This window comes from Cetorhinus maximus, chromosome 11 (assembly GCF_964194155.1).
Source record: "Cetorhinus maximus chromosome 11, sCetMax3.hap1.1, whole genome shotgun sequence".
NCBI classification, from domain to species: Eukaryota; Metazoa; Chordata; class Chondrichthyes; order Lamniformes; family Cetorhinidae; genus Cetorhinus; species Cetorhinus maximus.
Window position 1 is genome coordinate 63,209,923 of NC_135889.1, and position 15,106 is coordinate 63,225,028.

Below are 15,106 nucleotides of genomic sequence, written 5' to 3' on the forward strand. Positions count from 1 at the left end.
TGCTGCTTCTGGGGTGAGTGGGGGTGTGAATTGCTGTTTCCAGGGGGAGCGGGGGTGTGAATTGCTGCTTCCGGGGTGAGTGGGGGTGTGAATTGCTGTTTCCAGGGGGAGCGGGGGTATGAATTGCTGCTTCCGGGGTGAGTGGGGGTGTGAATTGCTACTTCCGGGGTGAGTGGGGGTGTGAATTGCTACTTCCGGGGTGAGTGGGGGTGTGAATTGCTGCTTCCGGGGTGAGTGGGGGTGTGAATTGCTGTTTCCAGGGGGAGCGGGGGTATGAATTGCTGTTTCCGGGGTGAGTGGGGGTGTGAATTGCTACTTCCGGGGTGAGTGGGGGTGTGAATTGCTGCTTCTGGGGTGAGTGGGGGTGTGAATTGCTGCTTCTGGGGGAGCGGGGGTGTGAGTTACTGCTTCGAAGGTGGGACTCAGTCTGTTTAGCAGGAGAGCACAGGGATGTGGTAGTTGCTTTCTTGGCTTGGCATCTTGGTATGGGATCAGATTCTTGGAATGGCACCTGTGCTGTGGATGGTGGTAAACAGCTTGGCTAGCTGCGTCCTTTCCTGTGTTCTGATGTCCTTCAGGAATTCTGGGTTTATCCCATCATCTCTTGCTGCCTTACCTGATTTGGTTGCCATCAGGGTGCTGTCCACTTCCTTTTGTGCATAAGGCCTTGAGAAGTCCTTTTGCTGTAGGGCAGCCTTGAGAGAGTGCATCAGAACTGCTTTTACCCTCTGCTTTCTTCCCTGCTGGCCAATACCCTTGAGTTTGTTCGGAGCTTTGAAGCGATGGCATCAGCATTGATTCTGGGCTGCTGATGTGGTTGTTGCTTGGCTGCCCCCAAGCGGCGTTGGCATTTCCACACCTTTTCGATTTGACTGCGTAATGTCAGTCTTTCCCACTGTTGCTCTAATGAGGTGTCCTTCACCAAGAGACTAGGAGTGCTGTTGCCACATCAGGGCCTTCATTTTCCCTGTATTCTTCCAGGAACCGTTCACTTTTCGAGGTCCAGCAGGCGATGAAAGTTTTCCTGAAGCCGAGGGAACAAATTTGGCAGCTGCCCATTTGAGAAGTCGAGTAAAGCAGTTGTAGTTTTCGGGGACGGGTGGGTTAATGGCGGTTTTAAGTGATTTTTGTAGGCATCCCAGTTGCCCTTCTGCAGATTCTAGCATGGTTTTGGCTTTGAATTTATAGATGGCAATTTGCAGATTTAAAAATTGCTCTCTCTATATGATCTGGATTCAGATTTGCAACCAACTCCAAGGACACAGGGTTAATGTTGAGGGTCGTAAGTGACCTCAGGAGGACATATGAAGTTACTAGATTGGGCAGGTATAGGTCAGATGAAATCTAATGCAAAGTGTTATAGGAAGAAGATTAATGCGATCACATATACATTAAATTGCAAAACTTTAAAAGGAGCACAAAATTAGGTCAGATAAGAAATCTTTAAAATTTGGGAGAACAAGTTGATAAAGCTGTTTTTAAAAAAAATCAAATATACCTAATAAAATGTAAGAAATTGAGGTGGTAGAGTAAGCAAAAAGGCAAAGTTGTTGCCGTACAATGACTGACTAATTATGTAAGTTAAAATATTGTGCCCAATTTAGGCACCTTGTTTTAGGAAGGATGTTAAAATGACATCAGGGAGGAGAGTCTTTAGCTATGGGGGACTTTAAAGCAAGCCTCAACTTTAAACTTTGCATCCTCTTCTTCAAAACCCTCCATGGCATTGTGCCCTGCCTCCCCCACCTTATCTCAATAATCTCCTCCAGCCTTACAAAACTCCTAAAATATCTACATCCCTTTATTCAGGTTTTTTGAGCATCACTGATTTTAATCGCTCCACCATTGGCAGCCATTGTTCAGCTGCCAAGCCCCTAAACTCTGGAATTCACTCCACCTTTCTTTCCTCCTCTAAGACACTCCTTAAAACTTACCCCTCTTCATCATGTGGCCATATATCTCCTTATGTGACTCAGTGTTAAATTTTCTTGGTACTTCTGTGGAACGTCGTGGGGCGTTTTGCTACTTTAAAGGTGCTAAATAAATACAAGATGTTTTTGAAACTGGGAGTCTATTCATTAGCACAAAAGATTAAAAAATCAGGTAGAATTATTCAAAATTATGAAGGTTCATCCAAAGATTTATTTGGACAAACTATTCTGCTGGTTGGTCAGCTGGTAATTAGTGCCTCAGAATTTAAGGTTATATCACAGGGTTACCAGGACATGGAATGCCCTATAAGAAACAGGTTGAAGCAGAATCCGTAAGATGATTTAATATCATTTGAAAAAGAAAAATTAAAAGGCTGTGAGGAAACAGCAGGGGACACAAGCGTAAGTGTTGTTGGAATTTTATAGCATAGACGGAGGGCACTGATTTGTAGCTTTGGAAAAGAAGATTCACCAAAGTTTCAAGCTTAGCAAGCAATCAGAAATGGCTGCAGGAGGCTCGGGAAGATGGTGGTTGATTTTTTTTTATTATAAAAGCTGGATCTGATAATGGGTTTACAGTAGGAAAAGAAATAAAGTTGCTTTGGAATGCATCAGGGTGATCAAGGCAGCAGAAACAAAATGGAGTTTTAAGAAGGCAGCAAAACCAGCATGTTGTATCAGATCAGACAGAAGGAGGTGTAGAGATAAAAAAGCTTCTGAGTAACACTATTTCTTTGGCGCATACTGAAAAATAAGTTTTTTGACATCACATCAGATGCTAATACACTGAGTTTGAACAAATTTGGTAAGATTCCAATCCCTCTTTTTTAGGAACACTAGTTTTAGATAATAATTTGAATTATTAAAAATATTAATTCTGTATTTAAGATAATTGGCAAAAGAAACAAGGGTGAACTGAGGGCAAATGTTTTACTGCTGGTGGTTAGGATCTGGAACGTGGTGGAGGCAGATTCAGTTGTAGCTTTCAAAAGGGAATTGGATAACTAACTGAATTTTAAAAATGTGGGGGAGTAGGACTAGCTGAGTTTGCTCTTGCAGAGTCTGGCATGAACATGACAGGCTGAATGACCTTCTGTGCTGTAATCATTTTATGATCCTATTTATCACAGTTTTTGCCAAATATTTTTCATGAACTTTGTGTTCATCAAATCAAAGAATAATGGAGAATGGAACTCTTTATTACTGAACCAAGTAAATTTTTAAATTGATGAGCCTAAATTTTGTTAATCAATTAATCTGGGATTGATTCAAAACCCAGGTCCAAGAGTTGCTAATCCAGTCCCATTTTTTAAAGAAATCAAATGCTGCAAATGACATCTGTTATACCTTCTAACTGTATTGATGGCCACCTCTAAAAACTGGTCTTTTTTTTATAACATCCATGTTTTGTAACCCTCGTGAATAGAAGTTAGTGATAAATTTATTTTGTAAAACAGTCTCCTGCAGATCAAGGTCATATATATTAAACCCAAAACATTGGAGTCAGGTTTTGGAGAATAGAATTGAGATGGGACCAGAACATTCATACTTCTCTGCATAATCACAAAAGTTGAGATTCTTAATGAGTTTTCATTGATGCAGTTATGGTATCAAACTAAGCAAACATATTTAAATTGTTGTTACTAGCGAAGAGTTGACTTATAAGTCTACTCACTTATTCTAATGTCAGGTACTGCCACTGAGTTCTCACCAATGCCCATGTTCTACAGAACATCATGCTATTCCACTTCCATTATTTTTAATGCTGCACATCATGTCAGTTAATACATTTTAACTGTTTGATTGAGCTGAATTTTGCTTTTCTATTCTGGCAAATTGACCTGAAGTGCAGTTCTGCTTTGCAGAAAGAATGCAGTCTGGTTAATGGGTGTTTGACAGGTAATGCCAGAGGTGCAATTTTGAATATCAGTTTGACTCTCACCCAGTAAGAGATCACCCTTCCAATTGCTCACCTTGTTCTCAGTTGGGCACTTGCATGAAGCATTCTGTATCACTAATATATCTATTTTGTTTTGGGGAGTGGGTAGTAAGGGGAAATAGAGAACCAAGTTGAGATTGATTCTGAAAGAATGTATGTGGGGGAAGAGAGTGCATTCTGTTTCTCTCCCTTTTTTAGATGTTAACATTTGAAAGCCTGATACCATTTTTATTAAATGAATACAGTACTGGTACGCTGCTATTTTACTCCTTTTATTCATTCACAAAACATGGGTGTCACTGGCTAGGCCAGCATTTTTATTGCAGTCTTGTCAGTAAATCTTCATGCTAAAATCTATTCTGTGTTTACTCAACAGCAAACCTGTTGGTTCTGAGCCCACACCTAAATCTAGGATCTTGGACCTTCCTCCGGTCTCTCCACATCACATTGGAGGATACAAACTAGCTACTGCTACTTTTGCTGGTGTTGAAAACAAGTTTGGCCTCTATCTGCCTAAATTTAGATCTTCAGGTGTGGCTGCAATCCATCCACAAGTATCAGCTGGTTCTCCAGAGTCTTAAGAGATCTCCAAAGTCCACTATAAGGTGCAATCTCAAATAACATGGAGCAATGTTGAAAGTAATAGCTGCATGTAGGTGGAGGTCAGTTGAAATTTGATTGAAATCATGTATTTCTTAATTAAATTTTTGTAACAATACTAAATGTCTGAATTGTTTGCATTGCAGAAAATTGTTGCCACAGACTTTATTTGTATAATTTTAAAGATCATGTGTAAAAGATGAAAACAAAACTCTACCTACAGCTAGAAATAAATACTTAAAACCACTTAAATTACATGATTGTTTCAAAAAGCAATGTATTTGATCATTGATTTCAGACTTGGATACTGTTAATATTTCTGTTGTGTAACTGCTATGGACACTTTAAAAAAAGTTGTTTTATTCTGTGCTTTTTCTTGATTTTTTCTCTTCTGTTTCTTATGAAGCACCAGAAAAAATTCAAAATAACGTTTAGCACGGTAATGCATATTATTCATAAAGTATCTAATGTTACAAAGTTTAAAGCACATTTTATTTTGTTCATTCATTAAAGTACAGAAAAGTCATTTTAACTTGTACTACTTTGGGTTTCAAAAATAGTTTCACTAATGCAATTATTGAAAGATATGAAATTGAAATCAAACGTGGCTGTATTGAACTGTAGATGTGGGCAGGTTGGTTTGCTTTAAGATTCAAGCTCAGTTGTGGAACAGAGCTAGTGGGCTCTCTGCATTGATTGTCAATTAGTTAGTGAAATATGCCCCCCACCACCATCTGTTTTGTTTAATGGAGTTATGTCATTGAAGAATTCTCCTTTAAGCTTGCATCCTGCAGCTATTCTTTTTATAAACCAGCCAGAAGTAGCTATATTAAAGTAAAGTAGCAGCCAGTTCTAAGGATATTTGTGCTTTTTGGCATTCATGAAGAGCATCAGCTGAAATGTGCCCTCAGCATTGCAGAAAAGCCTTTCAAAATCAATAATTGCAAGACACAAATTGGGTCATCTTTATAGCTGACTTTAAAATCAGTATCTATGTATGATCCTTAATTTAAAAAACTTTTGGTTTACACAACTTGCACTTGATATACCTGTACATAGTGTACATCTGTACAGAGACATCAGAGGGGAGAGAGTAAATAACATGATGCTGTGGTGCAATATGCTCGAGTTACAGGTCAGTGAAAGACATTGTACAGATTGTTAGTTTTGTTAAATCATGTCATTTAAAATGAAATTTTAGGATATTACTGTTTGAAAGAATTATCATTGTATTGATTTCTTTAATGAAAATAAGTGTTAGATTTGGTGTCTGAATTGCTAGGAAAACTGGATCATTTTAGGCCATCAGTAAATCAACCTTAGCCCAAAAATATGCTTTTTATGATGTATGTTTCAGCATATGCGCTGAAAGTGTTGTTTGATTTTGTAACGGGGTGTTTTGGCGTTTCTCAGTGAAATGAAGCTACATCTGAATTTGTGTACAGACTAAGTTTCTCCTTATGCACTATTCAAGCGTGCACATTAACCTAGCACCAGCAGTTTATCTGTGAGACAAGGAATACCCTAATGTGACATTTCTATAATTAAACTGTATATATGGCAGATAAACCTGTTGCATTTTAGTATGTTTGTGGGGAATCTAAAGTTAATTAATAGTAAATATTTGATAACTTGTGGCAAACAGATGGTTCCTGTAACACCTCTACAATGAGCCTGAAGTACGGTCTCAAGAGAACCACAATTTTTTTCCCAATAGGCTATTTTTCTTTTGTCAGGAGCTATGCAGTCCTGTGCCAACAAAGCACAGAACCCCTGGGGCTGGAGAGAGGAGGGAGAAACTCAAATCTTCCATATATTGATTTGTACCTTATTTTTAAAGTAAAAATGAAAAGGACTCTTCAATCAAATGGCCAATTGTTTGCCAAGTCAACACCTGTGTATATCTTTTCCTTCATGTAAAACACAACACATCTAATAGACATCCACAAACCTTATTTTCCTGTATGTTTTATTATTTATGTAAAACTTGCATTAAAGTTGTTACATAACTTTGTAAAGACTAATCCATTTAACCATTCAGTTGGTTTAATAAGCACAATGTTTTTCTCTTCATTTAATAGTGAACAAAGTGCTGTAATGTCAGGTATGCCATAGTTGTAAGGTTACAAAAACAAGACCAGTGAATTTCAGTACAGTAGTTGCTTTCTGGATATGATTCTCAACTGTACAGTGCACAACTGTCAAATTTACCTGAAAAGGGCAGAGATACCATATAATAAATGGTCAAGCCAGTATACCAATAATTTGGCTACAGAAATACTAAAAACTGTGAACTTTGGGAGGTCACTTCTAAAGGGGCTCCCTATACTGTACCCATTTTGTTAGACCCTTGAGTGAAGTTATGTTTAAAAAAAGTAAATTTTCATTTGTGTTCAGTATTTTTGAAGAAAATGGCCCATTTGTATAAGAGAGCAAGAAGTTGTAAACACTGGCTAAATTGGAAAAACAATGAAGTATTTTTGGGAACACTCCAATTTAAAATATAGTTAAAATCTTTACTGTTATCAGGATGAAGTATCAGCAAACAAGTGCAACTTTCATTCCCTGCATCTTTGCTGGCTGATCTTATTGGTCCTATTCTGAAAAAGCTAAGAAAGGGGTGGGTGGGAGGGAGTGTGTGAAATAACTACCATTGCATGCCATGTAGTCTTCTGTGGCAGAGATTTGGGAGTTGGTTCATAGAGCCAGGAAAAGTTATATTCAGAAAAAAATTACAAACCTGATTTTGAAAAACATACAAAATTAATTATTGAACTGCTCTGCAGACAGGTCATTATGCCTTCAACTCTCATCTGCTATTCATGCTGCCATTTCCTCTTCTGCATCAGCTCTGTTTGCATTTATTTCTGCCAGCGTACGAGCGAATCGTGTCCATTCATCATTTCGAGGAACGGCTATTTGCTGTTAAAAGAATTGAGTATTTTAAAAATATTTTTAAATGCTCATCACTTACAATAGAAGGGTAGAGACAATTGGAAGAAGAACCCTAAACACAAAGTACACAATCAGAAATTGCACTGAGTTAACAGAATACATATTTGTTGTGAGCTAGTGGCATTCCACCCAAATACTTGACTGAACTCCCATTTTGTCATATCAAAAAGTTTTGACAGTGATATCCCACCCAAATTAAGAAAGATGAACTGAGAAACAAAAAAAAACACGTAGGTCAGAGTATATCATGCTCATGCGAAAATACCTTTCAGTGGTGACAACACATTTAAGAGGGTTCTGCAGGATTTTCAGCCAAACAAGTGTACATTAGTATTCCTGGTGTAATTGCAAGATCACAGTATTTCAGAACTGCAAACAATGACCCTCCACTTTAATTGTATGGTGCTAGCATATAATGGGATATTTTTTTTAAACTTGAAACCAAAATTTGAAGTGACTTTTAGTAGCAATTCTTGGAAACTGCCTGGACAAAATGATTTTGTACAGCTGATACAATAAGGACGTGCAAGGCACTGTTTATGTAAGCTAGAACTAATCCAATATAGAAACAAATACTTTTTTTTGCAGAGGTTAAATGGTAGATACAATAATTCTTTACATTTAAAATGCCAAATAGGTTGCACTAAATACCAATGACTGAAGATGATACTAACTGACAGAAAAAGGACATGAACTAGCAGAACGGGCAGACAGGTGGTAGATGGAACTTAGAGAAAAGTGTGCAGTGATTGCTCACCTGCTGCTGAAACCATTCATGCTTTTCTTACCTCTAACTATTCCAATGCACCCTTGCTGGTCTTGTACATTCTGGCCATCTAAAACTCTGCTACTCTGCCTTAACTCACACCAAGTCCCATTCCCTTATCCTCTATGTTTACTGACCTACATTGGCTCCCAGTCAAGTAACCTCTATTTTAAAATTCTAATCCTTTTTCTCAAATTCCTTCATGGCATCACCCCTTCCTATTCCTGCAATCTCCTCCAGACCTACAACCCTCAGATCTGCATTCCCATAATTCTGACTTCTTGGAAATCCCTATTTTAATTCCTCCGAAGTTGGCACCATGCCTACAGTTGCCTAGGTTCCAAACTCTGAAATGTCCTCCCTACACCCCTTTACGACATTCCTCGAAACCTATCTCTGACTAAACTTTTGGTCATTTGACATATTTCTATGTGGCTTGATGTCATATTTTGTTTTATAATGCTCCTGTGAAGATATTTCATTATATTTATATAGCACCGACAATGTATGTTCTAGTCATGGATTTTGGCAGAAGGGATGGGGAGAGGCATTATTAACTTAATGACACAGTTCTGAAAAGTGTGCATGGACAGAAGGACTTTGGGGTCCGTCTGCACAGACCCCTGAAGGCAGAACATACAGAGTAGTTACCAAACTATCTGGGATCTTGGGTTTTATAAATAAGAGACTGAGTAAAAACGCAGGGAAGTTATGCTGAACCTTCATAAAGCTCTGATTAGGCCACATTTGGAGTATTGTGTCCAGTTTTGGACGACACAAATTTAGGAAGGAAGTTAGGGGTCTTTGAGAGGTTGCAAAGAGCATTTACCAGAATATTTCCAGGGATGAGGAATTTTAGCTACAAGTGTAGGTTGGAGAAGATGGGATAGTTCTCCTTGAAGCAAAGGAGATTTGATAGAGATGTGCAAGATAAGGTAGACAAAGAAAAGCTGCTCCCGTTAACTGATGGTACAAGGACTGGGGGATGCAGACGTTCGTTTTGGACAAGAGACGCAGCTGCCTACAAGGGTGGTGGAAGTGGAGACATTAATGATTTCAAAAAGAAATTGGATGGGCATTTCTTGTTCTTCAGTCATAGGATGTGGAGGTCACTGGCTAGGCCAGCATTTATTGCCCATCCCTAACTGCGTGGAGGTGGTGGTGAGCTGCCTTCTTCAACCACTGCAGTCCATGTGATGTAAATATACCCAGAGTGCTGTTAGGGAGGGTGTTCCAGGATTTTGACCCAGCGACAGTGAAAGAATGGCGATATATTTCCAAGTCAGGATGGTGAGTGGCTTGGAGGGGAACTTACAGGTGGTAGTGTTCACATCTGTCTGCTGCCCTTGTCCTTCTAGATGGTAGTGGATTTGGAAGGTGCTATCTAAAGGGCCTTGGTGAGTTCCTGCTATGCATATTGTAGATGATATACACTGCTACCACTGTGCAGCGGTGGTGGAGGGAGTGAATGCTTGTGGATGTGGTGCCAAATCAGGCAGGCTGCTTTGTCCTGGATGGTATCAAGCTTCTTGAGTGTTGTTGGCATTGCACTCATCCAGGCAAGTGGAGAGTATTTCATTACGCTCCTGACTTGTCAGGAGGGGCGTTACTTGCACAGGATTCCTGGTCTCTGACCTGCTCTTGTAGCCACAGTATTTATGTGGCAAGTCCAGTTCAGTTTCTGATCAATAGTAACCCTCAGGGTTGTGGGGGATTCAGTAATACCAAGAATGTCAAGCAGCGATGATTAGATTCTGTCTTGCTGGAGATGGTCATTGCCTAGTAATGTTACTTGCCACCTGTCAGCCCAAGCCTGGATATTGATCGTCTAGGTCTTGCTGCAATTGGACATGGACTGCTTCAGTATCTGAGGAGTCACGAATAGTGCTGAACACTGCAATCATCAGTGAACATCCCTACTTCTGACCTTATGATGGAAGGAAGGTCATTGAAGCAACAGTTGAAGATGGTTGGGCTTAAGACACTATCCTGAGGAACCTCTGCAGTGATGTCCTAGAACTGAGATGATTGACCTCCATTAACCACATTTTGCACTAGGTATGACTCCAGCCAATGGCAAGTTCTCCCTTTGATACCCATTGACTCCAGTTTTGCTAGGGCTCCTCAATGCCACATTTGGTCAAATGCTGCCTTGATGTTAAGGGCGGTCACTCTCACCTCTGGAGTTCAGCTCTTTTGTTCCCAGAGCATTACCCTGAGTCTTAGGATTACTAGTCCAGTGACAATGCCACTATGTCACCGTCTCCCCCTGAGGGAAATAAGCTTGCAGGGCTATGGAGATTGACTGGGGGAATGGGATTGACCAGATTGGTCCTCAGAGATCCAGCGCATGGGCCGAATGACAGCCTCCTATGGTATAATGACTATGACTGCATCATTAATGAAAGGAACAAAACAGTAGCTGAAATATGACCTTGATTTTAAACCATCTTCAGATACAAGATACTCCACACTGAGGAGTACATGGACTTAGGTCTATAATTAAGCCCATTCACTTGGCCATCTCATCCTCCTCCACCACCCCTCACTCGCCCTTGGAAATCAACCCCAGTCCCATCACTTTGCAATTTCTTTCCCAATACACCAAATTACTCGCATGAAACCTACATTCTCAACCCCCGCTTCTGATTCCTCAACTTCCCCTCTTGCTTCTTGCCCAACAAAATTATCAACCATTCCCCATCCTTTGGTACTATTCCTTCTCCTTTTGAAACCCTTTTCATGGCTGCCTATCTTAAAAGGATTATCATACTATCTCCAGTCCACTTTCTCACCAAGGTGTTCGAAAGCATTCTCATGACCAGTTTCAACATCTTGTATTTATGAAGCACATTAAGGCAAATAGTGTTCCCAAAATGAATTACAGAGGGAAAAAAACGAATGAGTAGTGAAACTTTTTGGGACAGTTAGGAAAGCTTGGTCAAACAAATGTATTGAGAAGGATTTTAAAAGTGAGCACGAAGGAAGGTAGGATAGGTGGAGGCAAGTCCAAAGGATACAGCTGACAATGAAAATGGAATGGAGGGATGAGGATGATACACAGTAGGTTATAAGTTAGAACCAGAGGATGTAGGAAGGGATATAATGCTGTAAAAGGTTCTAGGGGTAGAGTGGCCATGAAAGAATTGGTAGGTGAGGGTTTTAAATTTGGTGTGTTGAGGGAGGGAGTACCATTGTAGGTCAGCAAGATTAGAGATCATAGGCAAGTGGGGTTTAGCATGGGACAAGATACAGGAGGTGGAGTTTTGAATGATTTGCAATTTATGGAAGGTAGAGGTGTAAAGCTAAATCTAGTGGTAACAAAGAAGAAAGCAGCAATGGGGCAAAATAGTGGAGGCGAACAATGCTGTCGATTTAGAAGTGCAAAAGGAACGAAATGCAGATGCTGGAAGTTTGAAATAAAGACAGGAAGTGCTAGCGATGGCAGGATTTGTAGAGCAAGAAACAGTTTACTTCTAACGAAGGGTCAACAACCTGAAAAGTTAATGACTTTGGTAGTGGATAAGATATGAGTTTGAAACAGAAAACAAACAGAACTTTTGTGCGCTCTGGTTCAATCTGAACAAACACACAGCTATTGTTGGGAGCCAAAACAATATTTCACTAGGAAATTCTGACTTATTCACAATTTCAGAGAAGCAGTGAGATGATAGAGAAAAAGGGAGATACTGAGCCAGGTATGATCAGCACAGATAATCATGTATCTACAGAATGTCACTGAGCAGCAACGAGGAGAGGGCCAGTGATGGGTCCCTATAGAACTCCCGAGGTCTCCATTTGGGAGCTGGAGAAAAAGCTATTGCTGGAGATGTCTTGGAACAGTTCAGAATGAAAGGGAAATCCAACTGAAACTAATCACAAAGGAGAGGCAGTGAAGGAGAAAGGCATACTTAATCACATTGAACACTTGAGAGGTTAAAATGCCAATTACTGAGGGTATTGTTGGTGACGTTGACCAGGGTGATCTTGTTGTGCTGGGAAGGGCAGAACCTCAGATGTGTAGTGCCAGAAAAGTCCTGTATTTTTATCCTTTCATGCCAAAATCCAATCTACTCTAGGTTGCTGTCCTATATGTACAAAGTAACAGGATGAATTACTTACCTCTCCTACATCATAAATCAATATCTGCCCTTCTGAGTCACCTACAGCTATTTCTCTTCCAGTTTGAGTCCATTTCACACGATTCAGTGCAGGATTACTGTCAACAGTAATGCTTGCAGTCGGTACCTAAGTAGGTAGTTTAGAAAAACAAGTTTGAAATATTTGTCAAGGATTTTGATGATCTCACAAGGAAGTTACATGTGAAAAATTACTTTAATTTCAGAGTACCTATTTTCTCTAAAGTTTGCAATACTGGAACTGAAACTACTTTTATATCATTGCCCCAACAACAGTACTGCTGGTACAAACTACTAGGTATTACATTTCCACCTAATTCTGCTTACTTCAGTGTCATTGTTGAGATTCCACAAATCAAGTCTTCCCATTCCATCAACACAAGCAAATAGGGCAGGATGGGTTGGAGACCACATGACATCATAAACATAATCAGCATTATCTTCAAAGGAGTACAGTGGCTTGTTATTCTGAAAGAAAATAATGTTTATACAACTTAAGGATTGTTTCTTTAATATAAAACAGACCTATAAATCAAACTATATACAATTCTATTCAATGTTTTGTCATACACACAATCAGAATAGCATATCTAAAAAGTTATTTTGCCTGCTAATATGAAATTTATATTCTGTTCCAATTTTAATTTGTATATTTTGCCCCTAGCACCACCATGTGCCAATGTAAAGTACTGCAAGTTGAATATAGTTATGAACATATAGTGATGCAATACAGTAAATATCATTTAGCCAATCTACCTTAGTTGTCCATAGTTTGACTGTCCAATCAAAGGAGGAGGTGACAAAAAGATGAGAGAAGTCAGCAGGTCCAGCTGCAGTGTGATAATGGATACCTGTGATTGGTCCTTGATGACCATCAAAAATCTCACTTATTCCAGCTTTGCTGCAACAAATAGAATTTATGTAAAATAGTTAACAAAAATGCACAATTTTACTTTTAAAAAATGAATTTAAGAGAAAATTCCCTTTGTTCAGACAAATGAGCACCCTCAACCTTTCTGATCTAGTCTTAAGGGGAGAAGAAAACGTCTGCTCAGCAAACCTTTCAAGGAGGATTGTTTTTAAAGTATTTTTAAAGGAAAACAATTATTTAAAATTGAAGCAAAATTAATCTTCAACCAGTACTACAAAAAGGAAAGTGGTAGAACATGAAGATGTTGGCCTGAAGCCTGAGCAAAATAGAACCCCCTGCCTTCATTTGTTTTGAACTCCTATCAGCTTTCAAAAATAACAAAAACTTGCAATTATATAGTGCCTTTAAGGCAGAAAATAATTATGAAGCACATCACAGAGATATTATATGGGGAATGTCAATTAGGCATTCTGTTTTAGACAGCTCACCAATTGGGTCATTTGGAATTCTGGCTGGCTCCAACACTGAGCCAGTCACACAGGTAGGTCTTGGGGTCACTGAGGAATATAGGTTGACAGTGGTATTAGTATTTTGTAGCACCAGCAGCAGCACATTTCTGGACTGCTGATTAGGCCATTAGAACTCAGAATAACTGCACAGAGCATGCATGGCACAAGTGCTAACTATCTGTTGGCCAATTTCAATTAGGGCCCTACAACAGGCATTAGGACCTGAATGTGCATATGCCAGGCACCTTTCTGAAATAGCATCAGGTGCTCTACAAACTTGGAAGTCTCAGAAGTCACCAGCGTTCAAATTGACAACTGTCACACTTTGGGATGATTGGGTACAGAAAGTTACAGCCCGAAATTCATTCTCCCAAAGGTGACGCAATGGAAAAGTAGAATGTTGTTCAATTTCGTAAGCCAGATAGCAACAGCTGCAGTACCAACTGAAAGCAAAGGGGTATCAATTGGGGCTTGAACATACCTTCAGGAAATAAATTTTAAGTCACAGGAGGTCATTGAAAGATTCATCCTACATTCTGCAGTGGACTGGAACCTTATGAAATAAGGTGTATAATATGAAAAAGAAGAAAATCTATTTGAGTAATCATTGGGCTGAGACCAGCTTACTTTTACTGGAGCTCACTTAATGCTGATGCTAAATTTTGAAAACTACACATCTTTTTCAAGGTTTAAAACAGCTCCCAAACCTCGAGCTCCACCACGAAGAAAAAGGGCTGTGGGTGTATGAAAATACCATCACCTCCAAGTACCTGCTTCAAGTCACATACCATCCTGCCTTGGACATGTATTGTTCCTTGATACAGGATCATTTTCCTGGAATTCCCTGTCTAACAGCATTGTAGGAGCACCTCCACTGCAGCAATTCAATAAGGTGGCTAGCAACAATCTTCTCTAATCCTGTGATTATAACTTGGCAACTTTATTGTCCTTACAACTGTAGAACCTTTACAGTGCAGGAGGTAGCCATTCGGCCCAGCAAGTCTGCTTTCTAAAACAGAAACGGAAATACCTGGAAAAGCTCAGCAGGTCTGGCAGCATCGGCGGAGAAGAGCACAGCTGACGTTTCGAGTCCTCATGACCCTTCAACAGAAATGTTCTGTTGAAGGGTCATGAGGACTCGAAACGTCCACTGTGCTCTTCTCCGCCGATACTGCCAGACCTGCTGAGCTTTTCCAGGTATTTCTGTTTCTGGTTTTTTTTTGGATTTCCAGCATCAGCAGTTCTTTGCTTTTAAGTCTGCTTTCTACCTAGTCCCACTCCCCTGCCTTATGCCTTGCGCACTCTCTTTTCAGACAGAAATCCAATTCCCTTTTGAATACATCAACCAAACTTGCCACTCTCTCAGGATGTTCATTCCAGACTCCAACCACCCTTT

The 15,106-nt window shown here is 39.8% G+C and overlaps 2 protein-coding genes across 3 annotated transcripts in view; one reads left to right on the forward strand and one right to left on the reverse strand.

Annotated features, from left to right (window-relative positions):
- Positions 1-6,488, forward strand: part of slc25a12 (solute carrier family 25 member 12) — a 128,471-nt gene extending 121,983 nt beyond the window's left edge. Inside the window, exon 18 of the mRNA XM_078552103.1 lies at positions 4,247-6,488. Within this exon, the coding sequence (XP_078408229.1) occupies positions 4,247-4,451 (205 nt within the window). The 3' untranslated portion in view covers positions 4,452-6,488. The remainder of the gene's footprint in view (positions 1-4,246) is intronic.
- Positions 6,423-15,106, reverse strand: part of LOC144686640 (cytoplasmic dynein 1 intermediate chain 2-like) — a 95,044-nt gene continuing 86,360 nt past the window's right edge. For both annotated transcript variants that reach the window (XM_078552104.1, XM_078552105.1), the window contains 4 exons: positions 13,087-13,231; positions 12,658-12,798; positions 12,314-12,439; positions 6,423-7,392 (listed from right to left, as the gene is read on the reverse strand). In XM_078552104.1, coding sequence (XP_078408230.1) covers positions 7,291-7,392; positions 12,314-12,439; positions 12,658-12,798; positions 13,087-13,231 — 514 coding nt within the window. In that variant the 3' untranslated portion in view covers positions 6,423-7,290. The remainder of the gene's footprint in view (positions 7,393-12,313; positions 12,440-12,657; positions 12,799-13,086; positions 13,232-15,106) is intronic.